A 12455-nucleotide genomic window follows, 5' to 3' on the forward strand; every position below is an offset into this window, starting at 1 on the left:
AGTGGGTTTGTGGATTTTGGTGGACAATTGCTTTAATGATTTAAACGTCCTGAACAGTAAAGTTAAATAATTACCTCTCCCCCTTTTTGTACGATAATAACACCCACTGTTATGTTTCTTTTAGACTCGGCTTGTTATTTCACTGTGATCCTAATTTCTCTCCGCTTTCTCCAAAGTGATAGTTGTTTAGTGTGATTAACTGACATCATAAAAGAAGGGACAGCACGGGCAAATAATCCTCTCGTACTCATAATAAACAAGCCGAGGTGTTTATACAATGAATAATTATGATTATTTTGTTTTTGCCAAACAGCTTCTAAAAGGAACGAACCCTGAGAAAGAGCCCTTGTGACAGCTCTGCCTCCCCCCTCTCCATCCTGCCTTCCTCGATCTTTCCCTCTCTCCCAGGGGTGTGCATGGGTTGAAGGGTCACTCTCTGTGTTTAACTGCCCTGGTCTGGAAACCTGGCACTGACTGCTGTCTTTGTCTTAGTCTCTGTAGAGATCCTTGGTCTCTCTTTTACTTTCTGCAGCCACTCCAGGCACCGCTACTGTATAGGGTTGGCTCTCACTCAGGGACATGCTCTGAATATCACATCACTCCAAATATATCTTCCATGAGCAAAAATCCTATATAAATAGCCCCACACAAGGCTCTGCATTTCTTGAAACTCCCTTTCAAGCGGCAACGTGCGGACGGTGGCCTCTGTCTCAGCGATAAAGACAGAAAGATTGATTTAGTGCAGGTCTAACTTGTTAGTAATATGAACTCCCTGCCTCTCTGTTATTCCCCCACTTAACTAATGTTAAACACAGATCACGCTGCCTGACAGTAATGTTCACTGAGGCAGTGTTTATGGGTCAGAGGTGTGTGAATGATTGAGCCTATGGCAGCCAGCTGTGGCTTTGGACCGGGCCCAGAACTTGAACTATTAGGCCTGCCTGTCAAGTCCCCGAAGTGGGTTTATATGAAACGATATCTGCTTTCAAACAGCAGCTTGACTCACATCCAGGATCTAACCCCTCCTGTGGATTTGATGTTGGACTAAAGCTAATCCTGTGATACATAGTGGAAGGTCTAACGTGACTGTGTGCAGGTATAATGCATTTTGATTCAGGTTCATATACAGAGTAATGTTTTCATGTGGAACTAAGAAGATCCAGACGTATCTTAACAACAGGTTGTAACATTTTGCAGTTTTCTACTTGAGGGACTTCAGACTTCAAAACTTTGCAGGATTGATGTGGAGTGCTCTGTTTATGCTGCAGTAGTCCAGTTAATTCATTTATATTAGATGGGGATGTAACAGGAATCATCTGGTGTCCTCATCAATGTCTGCCTGACTCCCTGTTGCCTCTCAGATTTATTGGACTTACCGCCTACAGGAAGCACAGCCAATTGTTGGTCTGATTTATTCTCTGTTACAAATGCTGGACATCTCCTCTCCACTCTGCGGTGCTGGAAGCCTGGAAACCATGGATAAACTGCAGATTCCTTTGTAAAGAAGACTGTTGAGTCTCATTTTAATAACCGTTTAACATGCCAAAGACATGTTTTTGCCCCGCTGCCATCGCCGGAGGCATGACTTGGCCATCGTGAGGTGAGATGGTCATTATGAGGATAATAATATAACTGAGCTAATGAGGCTGCCTCTTCTGGTCGGTGTGACAAATACTGCACTGTCTCCAATGAATGTGCAGTGTGAAATCTCTTATTCAATGCTACAATTCAGATGTACAAAACAGTTATAACCTGTGAGTCACTGAATTTATAGACAACCTGTTACTCTGTGCCTTTCTAGAGACTGCACTGGAGCACTGAGGGCAAGTTGAGGAGCTCATGAAAAAGTATAATTAGGTGATAGAATTTTGTTTGACCTACTTATGACTCACTTGGTATGATTGGAGTTTTAAAGCCAAAAATTTTTATGCTTTGAAGATCATTGATTTTGAAGTTGGTGTTTCTCAGAGGGACACTTTTTGACTGATGGTAGACCAGTAGCAGAAAAAAACACCAGTAAATGAAGTCTGTATACCAGATTCATGTTTTATTGAGGTGCTTTTCTCGGCGTTCAATCGGGGTTCAATCATGCAAGTTCAGACGTAAAACAGGCTGCATAGGGAGTGTGGACATGGGATTTAACAAAGTCTTACAGAAAACAGTTCTATATATTCTAAAACCCAGTGGAACCTATTTAAACTAAAAACACTCATGCATTTGAGTTTCCTCAACCTTGAAAACAGCAGTTGATTCACAGTTTGGTAGCTGTCTTGGAGCTTTTGATCATTTCACATGCTCCTCATCAGCAGTCGGAGCAGCTGCATTTGTTCAAATTCGAACATTTAAGCTACTTTTTGTCCATGTTTGCATCAGAGTTTCTCTGCTTTGTACAGAAAATCCTAAACAATACTTCACTGTAAATGTCTCATCAAAGGTTTTGTTGTCATGTGTGCCGTGACTGGCAACGTTTAGCTTCTTTGTTTATGTGCATAGGTTATTTTGTAGCCCAAAATACCTTCTAAGAAATTTTGTTGTGGAGAGGGTGTGCGTTTTACATCCCAGAGGGAGCTGTGTGTGTGTGTGTGTGTGTTTTGAGAGCAGGAGTGTTTTCTCCTGTTCAACAGCAAAACCAGACTGCTGCTCACAGTGACTCCACTGTGTTGAAAGGGTTCCTCTCAATGCTACTGTGTGCTCACCGGGAGTTATTTCCACTCGCCTGCCGTATCGAAGGCAGGGCGCGGAAGAAACATGTCTACAGAAGTCTGCTCGCAACTCCATGCACACACCAATTCACGTGTGTGTGCAATGAGCCATTCAGGCAGACACACACATTCACACAGAGACTGTTGGTCCTGAACAATGACATGCAACTGCCCAGGATGTGTATGTCACTTCCCGTGTTTGTGAGTTATTTGGTGTTGCTGTGGAAACCAAATGTAATATTGAAAAATCCCCTCTCTCTCTTTCTCTGGCTTTTTCCCTCTCTGCAGAGAAAAGCCAGTCCATCAGGGAGAGCCAGGCCTCATCCCCGACTCTGGCAGCAGCTGCCAGGCTGTCAGCGATGATACACGGCAAAGACCAAGTTTACGCCAACGCCATGCTGGTAGACCAGGTGAGTTGTGGTATTTATTTCTATTCAGCTAGAATGAAAAAAAAAGTGTTTAGCAGTGATATCATTCATGAAACTAGCAGACTTGGCTCAAGATGTGAAATGTTTCAGTGGACGAGCTACAAATCGGTCAGTGGAATGGTTCCGGTTCCGTCTAACTGCTTTCTCACTTTTTCTGTTCCAGGTGGACGACGCTGACATTAAATACCGCTCTCCAGGGGAGGATGAGGTCAGCCCCATGTCCCACATTGGCAGCTCCTGCTGGGATTCCTTCTCCATGACTCCCCCTAATTCAGGGAACTGCTCCCAGACCCGGTACCCATCCTCACCCCACAACGGGCTGAGAGGGGTCCAAGACCCTGGCTCGGAGAGTCACAGGGAGCCATCCCCTCGCATCTCTCCCCCCTCTCCCTTTGCTTCCTCCCCATCTTTTCCTTCCTCTCCCCTGGCTTCCGCCCTTCGTTTGTTCGAGGGAGCACAGAGGCGTCAGACGCAGACATGCTTGCCAGTTTCTCCGGGTTTGAATCGTAGAGGATGCAGCTTGACAGAGTCGTGCCGGGGCCTGAGGTAGGAGATGACTGCTGTTAATTCTTGATGTAATATCAAAGTGTGAACTATTTTTATGAAAGAAATTTAATGCAACTGCCTCTAAACTGGATTAGTTTTTTTATTGCATGCACACTGACCTACTTTAAAAAAATCGATGCAGCAGATCGTTAAACCTCTGCACCAGATTAGAAATGTGTTGAATCACAGGCAGTCTTCTGTTTAACCTGTGCTAAGACAACTAATCTGTTTGGAATTTCAGCAAAACAATTTTTTGACATTTAGCGCAGTGTCAGTGAAGGTGTGGAAAGTGACAGGAAGCTTGAATACAATTGAGCTGTTTGTTCATTGAAGTGCACATTCCTTCCAGTTTCCTCAGTGATGCAGAATCTGGCACAAGCTATCAAAATGCTGCACATTTGTCCATGATGGTCATCTGTGGTAGTTCTTAGGTCATAGGGGTGCATCTGCCTCAGCCTCTGCAAAATAATGCAGCTCAACACAAACCAGCTTGTTATCTTGTAATCTGCTGGAGTTTAGACTTTAAATCTTTGACCAGCTGTTGACATTATGATCCTGTCAGACTTGTGTCTGAGCAAAGCTTAATATGGGTCTGTAGTTCGATCTGCTTTGTTGTTTGTCAACAACTGTACTCAGCAAAAGTGAGTGTGTGACATCTCTTGACTGTCACAAAGATTCTTCAAGTCTCCAAGATTGTTCTCACCCTTAATGCAGATTGATGTAGTAACAGCCATTTAATATTTTATCATACTGCAGGATTATAACCTCAACGTGTGTGTGTGTGTGTGTGTGTGTTTGTATTTCTGTGTGTGTAAACAGCCCCAGCCTAGAGTGTGACAGTGGAGAAGAGGACTTATTGGGACATTCCTACCCCTGCTCATCTTTAAAGCAGCAATCCATCCTGCGGTCCAGCTCAGGAGAGGAGAGGGACTCCTTTGATGCCTCACCAGATTTTAATCGTGTGCACTCCGACATCACACAAAAGTCCACCAAGGTTAGACCTTCATACTTCTGTTTGTAGAATCCTATCTGGCTTGTCACAGAATATTTGCACAAATTCTCCTCCTTTTGATTCACCAGGATCTTTGTTCCAAATAACAAATTAAAAGAGTGATTATATGACTATACTGTCCTCTCGACTGGAGATTATTCTTCTTGAATGCTTACATCTATGAAGATTTTAACTTCTATCTTTAACAAGGTCACCCCTTTTTTGACTCTGTTTCCGTTTTACTCAAATCTTCTGTGTTGCACTTTCATTATCAATTTTGCAGAAAGGTTTGTCATAAAAATTCAATACAAATGCAATTAAACAATAAAAAGTCACGTCTGACATCAAATGCAAAGTCTACCTTACTGACAATCAGTAATCAAGAAAAGCACACACTGTCAACAGCTCAATAAAGTGGATAGAAAGTCAGAGGTGGGTGGAAAATGTCAACCAGGCAGGATTCTGCTGCTCTCCAATTTTCCTGAACCTGTGAACTTCTGTTTTCTGCTGTCTGATTTGTTCCTTCTGATATGTCTTCACCCAGAACCCAGAGGAAGCTGAGGTTCGCCTGCGCTCCTACTCCTACTCCTCCCCTAAAGCAAAGCCGTCACGGCCGCTGCTAAACCGAGACGCGACTATCACTGATCTGGCAGAAGGTGAGTGAACTATGACTCCTTTGCCCTGCGACCTCTGTGTTCCCAAGAGCCAGCTGAATGGACAAATGTGCCACATGTCCAACAGGGGGGAAGACCAGACAGCTGTCATAAATCAGCTGAAGCTCTATGTGTGTTTAGCATCAGTTCTGCGTTGAGTAAATATGAATGTGCAGCATTAAGGCCGTGCTCTGTCCTGTCTGTTAATTTTATAGTGATCTGATCTCAGGTCAGTTTTAATCTTTATATTTAACTTTATATTGATCTGATCTCAGGTCAGTTTTAAACTTCATATTCATCTGATCTCAAGTCAGTTTTAAACTTTATCTGACCTCAGGCCAGTTTTAAACTTTGTCTTTAACTTAATATTTGTCTGATCTCAGGTCAGTTTTAAACTTTATCTTTAACTTAATATTTGTCTGATTTCAGGTCAGTTTCAAAGTTTATATTTAACTTTATATTGATCTGATCTCAGGTCAGTTTTAAACTTCATATTCATCTGATCTCAAGTCAGTTTTAAACTTTATCTGACCTCAGGCCAGTTTTAAACTTTGTCTTTAACTTAATATTTGTCTGATCTCAGGTCAGTTTTAAACTTTATCTTTAACTTAATATTTGTCTGATTTCAGGTCAGTTTCAAAGTTTATATTTAACTTTATATTGATCTGATCTCAGGTCAGTTTTAAACTTTATATTTATTAGATTTTTTGTGAATGTTCTTAAGAAGCATTTTTAACATCTCTTTTTTTCCACCAAAAAATGTTTAAAGATTTCCCAAAAATGTTGAAAATGTGGACATCAGAAGTTTCACTGTGAAAATAATTTTTTCCCACATTTTCAAACTTTAAAACGGGTCAATTTTGACCCGCAGGACAACACGAGGGTAAAACTTATTTTGAGTTTTCTTGTAAAATTCAACTTAAAACAAGATAATTTCAAGATTGTTTGACTCAACAAGATATTTAAGATGCATTGTCTTAAACCAAGTCCCTCTATCTTGCTGAAATGTCACTTGTTAATTGAATTTATCTTAAATCAAGTGGGATGAGACATTTTGACTAAAAATAAGACAAACACACTTTGTAAGATTATGAGTTTTTGCAGTGTAAGTACAAGAGCAGTGTCGAACAACAACCTGGTTGGTCGGTGGAAGTATTTTGGTGTCTTTTCGCTCTTTCTGATACATCATGGGAACTGGTGACTAATAAGAGCTGCATAATTAAAGGGCACAACTGGTATCTTTGCCCTCTGTAAAATGTATATTTGAAGATGATTTAAAAACTTACAGTGCAAAACAAAATCACTTTGCTGTAAAATAAGTATTTTCCCAGATATTTTCTAGAGCCTGATCAATAAATTGGTCTACCAATATTATCAGCTAATATTGGCTCAACACGGATTTTGGTTTTAGCATATATGTTGACCAATTTGTGCTGAATATACATATACATATGTATATTCAGCAAACAATATGTGTGTGTGTGTATATATATATATATATATATATATATATCAAGAATATCAGTCAATATAAATATCAATGTCAGAATTTTTTTCTCCCTAAAATTCACTATCGGCATCAGCTCCTGAAGTGAAGTATCGACTGGGCTGGATGTTTTTTCACTTTTGGCTAAATTGTGCAGCTCTGTGGTACAGTTTAATTCTTGGTGGTGAGCACAACACTCAATGTGTAATGCACAAATCATTATCTGTGTAAGGAATAGGGTCACTATTACTTTGAACTGATTAACAACAGACTTTCTACAAAGCTGAATGTTAAGATTTTTTTCTTAGTAAAACAATAGTCATCTAAAGACTATATATAATAATGGTGGGCAAGTAGGGGACCAAGGTTTTGGAAAAATGCTCAGCTCCTACAGATCATCTGAATAATGAGTTGTTTCTGCTCTGAGGGTTTTTTATGCTTCCCTTTGGGTATGTGTTTTGTCTCCCTCTTGGTTGTTTTTTTTTTTCCATCTATGCTGTCATCTGGATTTTCAAGACAAGCTGCTGTGTTTATTCTTTCTCTGGAGCTGTTTGCTAGCTCCAGACTTGTCCAACGATCCCTGTATTTGTTTCAGCTTTAATCGAGGATAATGTTTTTTTAACCTTCTCAGCTGACTTACTTCTATCTATAACAGTATTTTCAAATGTTTTGATATGCATTTCTGGCTTACTAATTTGCTCATACTCATTATTCTACATTACAGAGCAGAGAGCATTCAACCTGACTCAGACGCCCCGAGAAAAGAGGTAAAATCAGCGTATCATTTCATGACGCTCAGGCCAGATCCGCTCAGCTGTGTTTAGGGTATTGCTCAGAGGTTCCTCCCTTTTTTAGACATGGTGTTGACCAGCGGCTAGACACTGGCTTAGATGGGGTCTGCATGTGTATATGTGTGTGTTTGTGTGTGTGTGTGTCTCTGTAGTGTTAGGCCTGTGGTTGGAGTCTGAGTGTGCAGGATGTGACATACTTCCTGTTGTGAGACTGGGGCCAGCATATACATATATATATTCTCTGATTGCAACCTCAAAGTAACCCTAAATAAACAGCCAAACTCAGGGCTTCTTGGATGTCAGACCTCAGAAACATCTCACTCATCTCTAGACCACATCAACGATGCTTGATTTGCAGCATGCGCATATTGTAGTATTTACCTTGAGTATAGATTCGAATGGTTATTCCGGATTAACATGTGCTTCACAGTCCTACCATGTAACACATTTTGCTTATTTGGATTTTTTTCATAAGTGCCATTTCTCCATGTTCATTTTACAGCTGATTCCATCTCACTGCCTCATAAACTCATCGTGTGCTAATGTTTTGTGTTTCTAGTAACCATGCATTGCTAACAGAGGAAACACTGTAGAACATCATATTAGGCAATTAAATTATCATATCAGAGCCTTGGATTATTGCGTTAGAAAAAATCACTTTAACCATATAGTAATCACAACACCAGTCTGATCAGACTCACAAACCATTTTTGTCCATCCAGAATTAACAAGGTGTGGATATTACCTCTGCATAAAAGCATCGGCTATTAAAATGTGTGACCTACCAAAGCATAATGTAGCATCATTGTGTCTATCCATATTTAAAACCTATAGTCATCTTAATTTCCATACACATGTTAGTCCAAGAAATGTCCTAATTTTAGATATCACATTTTGAGCTACCTAATGAGCCGAGACACAAGAGCAACCTGGTCTGAGGTGTTTTATATCCATGCAGGGTTTTGGGTTTCCGTAAGCGGGCCCAGTCAGCAGAGGAGGAGAGCAGCGCATCGCTCCAACACCTCACCCTCACAGAGTTCCTCAAAGAGTATGTTTTCACCAAAACGGCCTCACAGCCATGCATGCGTGGCTTAACTCATTCTAACCCCGCCATAAAAATCATTCCTCAACTCATCTACTGATCACATGGATCCTTTGCAGCTGTATTCGTTGATGTAGGAATGTGCAGAAGTAGAATATCAAAGCACTTTTTATGACAAGTTTGATGTGATGTTGCATGTTTCTATTCTTTACGTTCTGTCATTGTTGCCTTTCACCTAAAACGGCCAATGTAACTAGTTGCTGTAAATAGTTGACACATTATTAATTGCATTTTGCCAAGGTCATGCTATAAATAGCAGCCACTAGAGTCCATAGTGACTCCCAAGCATGCCAAGCATGTTGTTAAGAGTAATAATCTGTAGACCAGGGGTCCTGGAAGACTGTCTGGACATTCTTTCATTCCAGCATGACACCAGTACACCTGATTATTCAACTCTTTCTAGTCTATTAATAAAATAGTGACTCATACTAGAAACAGTGTGCATGTTTGGATTTGAGTCTCACACAGGCTGTGATGTGAGGAATTGTGGTGACAAATATGTTCACACTGACACAGGATCGAGGATGAGGAGTGGGATAAATACATAATTCCATCTAAGGTCGAGTCTGAAAAGTACAAAGTCAGCCGGACCTTCAGCTTCCTCAAGAGCAGGATGTCCAGTACTCGAAGCAAGACCAAGGTGAGGTGGCAAAGTGGACTCCAGTGGAAAATATGATTCTTGCTGGCTAAGATTTACCCCTACACGTGCTTAAAATGTGACTGAAAATCCCTATAGTTGGCCTTTATGATAAAAAAAAAGAAATCCACAGCTGAAAGGCTTCCCGGAGTAGCGCAGTGAAAGGTTTACTGCCTCTTAGACAGGCCAGGTCAGAATTCCTGTGCTGGGGTCCCATTGCCTGAGCGCGGTGCCTTTATTTGGCGAAGTAGAAAATTCCCTCTCTTCAGGTCTTAGCAACAGGACTCAATGAAAATATTCTCTTACATAACATACAGACTTCCCTCTGCACAGCGTGAGGAACCAAAACACATTCCGTAGTATTCTCTTAATCTTATGAACACGTGTGTGTTCGAAGACATGTTTCCATGTATGTACAGACACATGATGCACATAGACCGTCGAAAAACAAACACACACTCTTACACTTCCTTGTAAAGTTTGATAAGAAAATAAACATTGCTCCATCACGCACATACACAGAGGAATCCCCCAAAGGCCCTCCTAAGGATAAAGCACCATAACAGCAGCCGTCCCCATGGACCTTAACTAAGTAAACAGAAACGCTCGCTCAGGGGCCTCTTTATCTCCTCTCGCTTCACTTTAACAGGTGTGTTTCAGCAGGAACATGACTGCTGTATGCCTCCTTCTGCCATGTTATTTCTACTTTGCTGGTTTTACATGATATTGTGCATCAACTGCAGTAAATGTCAGCTGAACGAGTAAATGAAAAATATTTGTGGCTTGTATTGTAGGTGAAGGGGAAAGAGGTGAAGGAGGGAAAGGAGAAGTCAGGAGCTGCTAATGGACACCAGTTTGTTCCTGCATCTCCATCTGGTCCTGCTCTCTGTGTGGCCTGTGATAAGTCTGTTTCTGGGAAGGAGCTGTTGCAGTGCTCCAGTGAGTATTATACTGTCAGTGGTGTTGTTGTTTTATGTCCTGTGGTGGCTGAACTGTTTAGGCTTTGTTTAAATCTTTTTGCACATGCTGCCTTGATGTTTTGTTCAGCAAAAGACATGAAGTCAATTGTATTCCTTCCATGAAGTCAACACTGCTCGCGAGACGCAGCACAGTTTGACAGCCATCTGGACACTGAATCCAGAGATGTGGTAATTGTGTTTATTATTAGTTGATTTATAAAATTAACCACGTTTTCGTCTTCCTTTGCCTACAGACTGTTTCCTGAACGTCCATAAAAACTGTCGAGAGTCTGCTGCGGCCTGTGGAAAGGTAACCCTCAGCATCACGCATGTCATTTGATCTGTAAATCAAAAAAAAAAAAGCATTTTTTTTCAATGAACATAACATTAATCAGAAATACAGTCTAGAGATTGATAATGTGGTAAATGACTATTCTAGCTGGAAATGACTGATTTTTAATGGAATATCTCCATAGGGGTACAGAGGAACATTTCCAGCAACCATCACTCCTGTGTTCTAATGCTACATTGTGCTATCTAATGGTGTTGAAAGGCTAATTGGTGATTAGAAAACATTTGTGCAATTATGTTAGCACATGAATAAAAGTGTGAATTTTCAAGGAAAACATGAAACTGTCTGGGTGACCCCAAACCTTTGAATGGTAGTGTATATCTGGGGATGCTTTAAGTACCCCGTTTTTTTTGGCTACCTGACCAGTCACAGCAGACTTAGGTTTTCGGGAGGCGGGCCTTAAAAAGACAGTCGCTAAAACAGAGTGTTTCAGACAGAAAGTGAAATGAGGTGCTGCAGCAATGTAATTTATGAGAAAAGTGGTGTGTTTTTGAACTTTGAAGTATGTAAACATATTCCAGTAGACCCAAAAAGTAAAATCATAAACCTATAAATGCACATATTATAGGCTCTTTCATTTTGTTCATGATTAACAGTGCAGATACAAACAGTGTGGTGTTATTTTCAGAGATTTGACAGAAAGAGTCATACTAATGCTTCTCTTTTACTGTTGTATGATTTCATGAATCACACAATTTCTCAGTGGTTTTATACCAGTAGTTCAGTTACTTGACATTGTTATCACTAGTAGCTTGCATGAACAGGCTGTAAATCTGTCAAATTAATGATCTAAAAAGATATTTTGTATGTTATCATGAGAAATGTAGGAGCTAGCCTCATTTGAATTTATGCTAGGAACTAAAAGTCAGAATGTCTTGGCCTCTTCTGTTTGACTTTGGACTTGCAAATCCTCTTAAGTCTCTGGGGTTACAATACTGCATCAGTTTAGTACACCTTTACTGCCTGAATAGGCAGGAAAATATGTGTATTTTAATTTTGAATTATAGGTGTCCTGTGGCATTTTCTTGTGAACAAGGCATTCTTATTTACGGGATTCTCACCAAAGCATGTTTTTCATTATCCTTGAGAGTCAAACAAAGTGCATTTCCTCCATCAAAAAGTATTCCAATCCTATGAATATTTAAACATTTTTTTGGCATGGATTATTTACACCCATGCCTACCACCCATTGTCAAACCACGTACTGTGAGCTCATGGACTTTCACATGCATTGTTGTGCTTGTTAATCATATGAACACAATGGCGACACACTCAGAGAAACATTGCTGCATAGCACTACGAGGGGCCAAAAAGATGCCTTTAAATACACTTTCTGAGCTGAAAAACTGTCACTCTGAAGTTGTGACTATGCTACAGCTAATGCTTCCATAAATCAAACTCGCCACACAATGTTCTGGATCTAATTATTGCAGTATAATTTGATATGGTTCCTGGGAAATCTAAAAAAACAATTGGTAGCCGTCGATCAACTGTGTCAAGACACGTGGTGTTTGGTCGCCCAGTTAAAATCCGCCTTTTGTTTATGGTTATTCCCTTTGTCTCACTCTGTCTCCTGTCAAGCTATCCTTTTAATGAAGGCAAAATGCCAAAAAAAGAAAACTAATCTGTAGTAGAGGTTGGCTGAGAGGAAGTAAATTCCAGTATGTGGTCACAAAGGAACGCCTGGAATGTTTTGAACATCATCAACCAGTGATGCACAACCACAATAACTGAGGGTAGATTTATCTAGGCATAAATTGACCCCAATATTGACTGAATTTCTTGTGCTACAACCACAGCAACTTGTT

The 12455-nt window shown here is 40.5% G+C and overlaps 1 protein-coding gene across 2 annotated transcripts in view; it reads left to right on the top strand.

Moving 5' to 3' along the window:
• Positions 1-12455, top strand: part of LOC111566713 (rho guanine nucleotide exchange factor 28-like) — a 49433-nt gene that overhangs the window by 21875 nt on the left and 15103 nt on the right. For both annotated transcript variants that reach the window (XM_035946894.2, XM_023267461.3), the window contains 9 exons: positions 2991-3112; positions 3294-3676; positions 4496-4670; positions 5212-5323; positions 7531-7573; positions 8556-8645; positions 9216-9339; positions 10131-10275; positions 10550-10605. In XM_035946894.2, the coding sequence (XP_035802787.2) occupies positions 2991-3112; positions 3294-3676; positions 4496-4670; positions 5212-5323; positions 7531-7573; positions 8556-8645; positions 9216-9339; positions 10131-10275; positions 10550-10605 (1250 nt within the window). The remainder of the gene's footprint in view (positions 1-2990; positions 3113-3293; positions 3677-4495; positions 4671-5211; positions 5324-7530; positions 7574-8555; positions 8646-9215; positions 9340-10130; positions 10276-10549; positions 10606-12455) is intronic.

Source organism: Amphiprion ocellaris, chromosome 6 (genome assembly GCF_022539595.1).
Source record: "Amphiprion ocellaris isolate individual 3 ecotype Okinawa chromosome 6, ASM2253959v1, whole genome shotgun sequence".
Classification (NCBI taxonomy): Eukaryota; Metazoa; Chordata; class Actinopteri; family Pomacentridae; genus Amphiprion; species Amphiprion ocellaris.